The 6,000-nt window shown below is 48.6% G+C and overlaps 1 protein-coding gene across 6 annotated transcripts in view; it reads right to left on the bottom strand.

The window, feature by feature from the left end:
* Positions 1 to 6,000, bottom strand: part of LOC123755283 (uncharacterized) — a 127,101-nt gene that overhangs the window by 60,872 nt on the left and 60,229 nt on the right. For 5 of the 6 annotated variants that reach the window (XM_045737743.2, XM_045737742.2, XM_045737741.2 and 2 more), the window contains 2 exons: positions 1,123 to 1,247; positions 231 to 377 (listed from right to left, as the gene is read on the bottom strand). In XM_045737743.2, the coding sequence (XP_045593699.2) occupies positions 231 to 377; positions 1,123 to 1,247 (272 nt within the window). The remainder of the gene's footprint in view (positions 1 to 230; positions 378 to 1,122; positions 1,248 to 6,000) is intronic. The other variant, XM_045737738.2, reaches the window with a different exon arrangement.

The following is a 6,000-nucleotide window of genomic DNA, read 5'->3' on the forward strand; positions in this document are numbered from 1 at the left end:
CAATTGATATGTCTATGGGGACATATCAATTGAGATACAAATGAACGTAAAGTTATCATCAGGACTGAAGAAACTGCAGAAGGCCTACTGGCCCATACCAGGCAGCTGCTATTTATACCCACCCAAACTCACTCATATACGTGTCCATCCTAAGCTTGAAACAACCCATCGTTTCCACGTGTATGATGTCACCAGAAAACGTATCTGTGTTTTTGTACAAGACAATTTACCTGTTTGCGCACAATGCACCGTAGCTGGCGGGGGTGGAGCTCCCATCTGGGGCAGGAGGCTGACGGTGAAGACTGAGGCAGCGTTGGTCTCCTGCCACACCACCGTCACCGTGCCACGACCTGCCTCTCTCACCTCCACCAGCACGTCTGTAAGGTTGTTGTTGTTAAAGATTCGCTACCTGGAACAAAGTTCCAAGAAGCACGGGCTATGGTGAGCCCGTATTGGTGTCTGTAAGGGTTTAGGTAGTGCTGAGGCCCACTCATGGGTGAGTTACTGGGGATGGGGCAGGGCTGGGGTCCTCTCATGAGTGAGTTACTGGGGGTGGGGCAGTGCTGGGGTCCTCTCATGAGTTACTGGGGGTGGGGCAGTGCTGGGGTCCTCTCATGAGTGAGTTACTGGGGGTGATGGAGTGCTAAGGTCCTCTCATGGGTGAGTTACTGGCGGTGAGAGAGTGCTGAAGTCCTCTCATGGGGTGGGTTACTGGGGTGAGGGAGCGCTGAGGTCCTCTCATAGGCGAGTTACTGGGGGTGAGGTCCTCTAAGAAGTGAGAGACCATCACTTTTTTTTTATCTGTATTTAATAAAATACAATATAAATCATATATACATAAATTGTACAAGGCAATACTACATCACTGGTCCTCTCACGAGTGAGAGACCATCACTGGTCGTGGTTGGTGATGAAACACAAGTGACTGTATCCGGGGATGAAACTCTATAAGCCATGGTTGGTGTCATGACATCAAACATGACTACTTAACAAGTAGTTAGGTTTGAAGAGGTGGCTGTGTGGTCATTGTTGGTATTGAAACACAAGTGATCATGCTTGGTAACGAACCACTGATAGTCGTGGCTAACGATTGAACTATACTGGTGGTAGTTGAGCACTCACCAGCCACGGAGACGAGAGACGAGAGGGTCAGGTCATCTTGGGTCAGTAGGAGCTGGAGGTCAGTCGCCAGCCCGCCGTTATCTGGGTCCTGGAGACTCTCTAGGCCCTGGACAACACATCCGCTACTATTCGGATGACAAATGTTTTTTAAACTATATCTGCTCCTGTCCGCATGACACGAATGTCCTTTAAACTACATTTGTTACTGTCTGGATGACAGTCCTTTAAACTACAAAGTTATGTGTAACACAACATTCATTTACTTTATATATCATGCAGTCTTCATAGGTGTAAATGAAATTAATGTTATTGTAACACTGTAACGTATCAAAGTAAGCAAACCCCGACCTGGGAGGTGCTGTGGTGGGTGTCGTTGGGTGTAAAAGTTATCATTTGCACTTGGGGAAAGTCTGTAGTAATAATATTATCAATAATAATAATAATAATAATAATAATAATAATAATAATAATTATAATAATTGATTGAAGTAAGAGTGCAAAAAACATTCTTACATACATACACGTGATCCTGTGGTCCTGGGTGCCGGAGAGAAGGAATGGGCAGAATTTCTTGCACCCTATGCCCCTGTTACCTAGCAGTAAATAGGTACCTTGGAGTTAGTCAGCTGTCACGGGCTGCTTCCTGGTGTGTGTGTGTGTGTGTGTGTGGCGTGAGGGGAAAAACAGTAGTGGTTAGAAACAGTTGGGAGGCGGAGCGAAAGAGCAGAGCTCAACCCCTGCAAGCATAACTAGGTGAATACATAGTCCCCTGAGTCCCCCCCCCCCCACAGGGACACCTGCGGGGAGACTTGAGACACTCTTCTCAGGGAACCCTGGAGCTCCCTCAGGGACCCACGGGGCACTCTCAGGGACCCCCTGAGTCTCCCTCAGGGACCCCCAGGGTCTCCCTCAGGGGTCCTCATGAGACTCCCTCAGTGATCCCTAGGCTCCATCTGGGATCCCTGGGTCTACCTCAGGGACCACTGTTGCTCTCTCAGGGACCCCTGAGGCTCCCTCAGTGACCCCCATGAGGCCCCCTCAGTGACCCCCACCAAGCAACTTATTCGCAGCAAGATGCGTTCGTGTCTGCCACCAACCCAACGTTACCCCCAGAAACACCGGGCCATATCCAGCACCCAGCCTGAGGTATGTGTTACCTTAGTGTGGTGAGAGGGAGTGTTACCTCAGTGTGGTGTGAGGGAGTGTTACCTTAGTGTTGTGAGAGGGAGTGTTACCTTAGTGTGGTGTGAGGGAGTGTTACCTCAGTGTGGTGAGAGGGAGTGTTACCTCAGTGTGGTGTGAGGGAGTGTTACCTTAGTGTGGTGAGAGGGAGTGTTACCTTAGTGTGGTGTGAGGGAGTGTTACCTTAGTGTTGTGAGAGGGAGTGTTACCTTAGTGTGGTGTGAGGGAGTGTTACCTTAGTGTTGTGAGAGGGAGTGTTACCTTAGTGTGGTGTGAGGGAGTGTTACCTTAGTGTTGTGAGAGGGAGTGTTACCTTAGTGTGGTGAGAGGGAGTGTTACCTCAGTGTAGGGAGAGGGAGTGTTACTTCTGCGTGGTGAGAGGGAGTGTTGCTTCAGTGTGGTGACAAGGAGTGTTACCTCATTGTAGGGCGAGGGAGTATTACTGTTGTGTGGTGAAAGAGAGTGTTACCTCAGTGTGGTGAGAGTTAGAGTTACCACAGTGTAGTGGGAGATGTTGTTTCTTCAATGTTGTGAGAGGGTGTGTTTCCTCAGTATGGTAAGAGAGAGTATTACCTCAGTGTTGTGAGAGCGAGTGTTACTTCAGTGTGGTGAGAGGGAATGTTACCTCAGTGTCGTGAGAGGAAGTGTTACTTCAGTGTGGTGAGAGGGAATGTTACCTAAGAGTGGAATGAGTACGAGTTACCTCAGTGTGATGAGAGGGGAGTTACCTTAGTGTGATGAGAGGGAGTGTTACCTCAGTGTAGTGTGAGGGAGTGTTACCTCAGTGAGGTGAGAGGTAGAGGTACCTCAGAGTAGTGTGAGGGAGTGTTAGCTCAGTTTAGTGTGAGGGAGTGTTACCTCAGTGAGGTGAGAGGTAGAGGTACCTCAGTGTAGTGTGAGGGAGTGTTACTTTTGTGTGGTGAGAAGGAGTGTTATCTCAGTGTAGTGAGAGGGAGTGTTACCTCAGTGTAGTAAGAGAGAGAGAGCGTTTCCTCAGTGAGGTGAGAGGGAGAAATTTTTCAGTGTAGTGAGAGAGAAACTCATACATCAGTAAAGCGAGAGGGAGTGTAACATCAGTGTAGTGAGAGGGAATGTTACCTCAGTGTAGTGAGAGGGAGTATTACCTCAGTGTGGTGAGAGGGAGAGTTACCTCAGGGTGGTGAGAGGGAGAGTTACCTCAGGGTGGTGAGAGGGAGTGTTACCTCAATATAGTGGGAGTGAGTGTTACCTCAGTGAAACGAGAGATGTTTCCTCAGTGAAAGTAAAAGGAGTATTACCTCAGTGTAGGGTGAGAGAATGTTACCTCTGTGTGGTGAGAGACAGTGTTACCTCAGTGTGGGTGAGAGGTAGTGTTACCTCAATGTGGCGAGGGAAGGTTACCTCAGAGTGGTGAGAGTGAGTGTTACCTCAGTGTGGTGAGAGAACGTCACCTCAGTGTGTTGAGAGGGAGTCTTACCTCAGTGTGGTGAGAGGGAGAGTTACCTTAGTGTGGTGAGAGGGAGTGTTACCTCAGTGTGGTGAGAGGAAGTATTACCTCAGTGTGGTGAGAGGAAGTATTACCTAAGTGTAGTAGGAGGGAGTGTTACCTCAGTGAAGTGAGAGGGAGTGTTACCTCAGTGTGGTGAGTGGGAGTGTTATCGCAGTGTTATGAGAGTTAGTGTTACCTTAATGTGGTGAGAGGGAGTGTTACCTAAGTGTTCTTAGAGGGAGAGTTACCTTAGTGTGATGAGAGAGAGATTTCCCTCAGTGGGATGAGAGGGAGTGTTACCTCAGTGAATTGAGAGGGGAGTGTTTCCATAGTGAGGTGAGAGGGAGTGTTACCTGAGTGGGGTGAGAGGGAGAGTAACCTCAGTTTAGTGTGAGGGAGTGTTACTTCTATTTGGTGTGAGAGAAGGTTTCCTCAGTTTAGTGAAAGGGAGTGTTACCTTAGTGCGGTGAGAGGGATTGTTACATCAGTGTGTTGAGACGGAGTGTTACCTCAGAGTCGTGAGAAGTGGTACCTCAGTGTAATTTGAGGGAGTGTTACCTCAGTGAGGTGAGAGGGAGAGTTTCCTCAGTGTCGTGAGAAGAAGTGTTACTTCAGTGTGGTCAGAAGAAGTGTTACCTCAGTGTCGTGAGTGGAAGTGTTACCTCAGTGTCGTGAGTGGAAGTGTTACCTCAGTGAAGTGACAGAGAGTGTTACCTCAGTGTGGTGAGAGGGAGCGTTATCTCAGTGTGGTGAGAGGGAGTGTTACCTCAGTGTGGTGAGAAGGGGTGTTACCTCAGCGTGGTGAAAGGGAGTATTACCTCAGTGTTGTGAGCGGGAGTGTTACCTCAGTGTTGGGAGAGGGAGTGTTACTTCTGTGTGATGAGAAGGAGTGTTACCTCATGTGGTGAGAGTGAGTGTTACCTCAGTGTGGTCAGAGGGAGAGTTACCTCAGTGTTGTGATTGGGAGTGTTACCTCAGTATAGTGAGGGGGAGTGTTACCTCAGTGTGGTCAGAGGGAGAGTTACCTCAGTGTAGTGATTGGGAGTGTTACCTCAGTATAGTGAGAGGGAGTGTTACCTCAGCGTGGTGAGAGGTAGTGTTACCTCAGTGAGGTGAGAGGGAGTGTTACCTCAGTTTAGGGAGAGGGAGTGTTACCTCAGTGTGTTGAGAGGGAGTGTTTCCCCAGTGTGGTGAGAGGGAGAGTTACCTCAGTGTGGTGAGAAGGAGTGTTACTTCATGTGGTGACAGGGTTTAATACCTCAATGAGTTTAGAGTGAGTGTTTCCACTGTGTGCTGAGAGAGTGTGTCACCTCAGTGAGGGGAGAGAGAGTGTTACCTCAGTGGGGTGAGAGGGAAAATTACCTTACTGTAGTGTGAGAGAGTGTTACTTGTGTGTGGTGAGAGGGAGTGTTATCTCAGTGTAATGAGAGGGAGTGTTATCCCAGTGTAATGAGAGGGAGTGTTACCTCAGTGTAGTGAGAGAGAGAGTTTCCTCAGTGAGGTGAGAGGGAGTGTTACCTCAGTGTGGTGAGAAGGGGTGTTACCTCAGTTTGGTGAGAGCGAGAGTTACCTCAGTGTGATGAGAGGGAGGTTTTCCTCAGTGTCATGAGAGGGAGTGTTACCTCAATGTAGTGTGGGGGAGTGTTACCTCAGCGTGGTGAAAGGGAGTATTACCTAAGTGTTGTGAGCGGGAGTGTTACCTCAGTGTTGGGAGAGGGAGTGTTACCTCAGTGTTGGGAGTGGGAGTGTTACTTCTGTGTGGTGTTAGGGAGTTTTACTTCTGTGGGATGAGAAGGAGTGGGATGTCAGTGTGGTGAGAGTGAGTGTTACCTCAGTGTTGTGAGAGGGAGTGTTACCTCAGTGTGGTCAGAGGGAGAGTTACCTCAGTGTAGTGATTGGGAGTGTAACCTCAGCGTGGTGAGAGGGAGTGTTACCTTAGTGTCGTGAGAGAGAGTGTTATCTCAGTGTGGTGAGAGGGAGTGTGTTACGGCCCTCTCGGGACGCAACGGGGTTCTTACTCTGATGTCGTTAGAGGAAGATATATATCCGACCCCAAGCCAGTAGAGGCTTTCAAGGGATGCGATCCGTGACGCAAGTAACTTAAAGGGAGTATGGAAAGAAAGCTAAGAACTTAATATTATAATTAGTACCATCACCATTTAAATATATAAAATAAAAGAGTACACAAGGGGGAGGGGTATTAACACTTTACAAAGGGGATCATGCAC

The sequence above is a fragment of the Procambarus clarkii genome, chromosome 20 (assembly GCF_040958095.1).
Source record: "Procambarus clarkii isolate CNS0578487 chromosome 20, FALCON_Pclarkii_2.0, whole genome shotgun sequence".
Taxonomy (NCBI): Eukaryota; Metazoa; Arthropoda; class Malacostraca; order Decapoda; family Cambaridae; genus Procambarus; species Procambarus clarkii.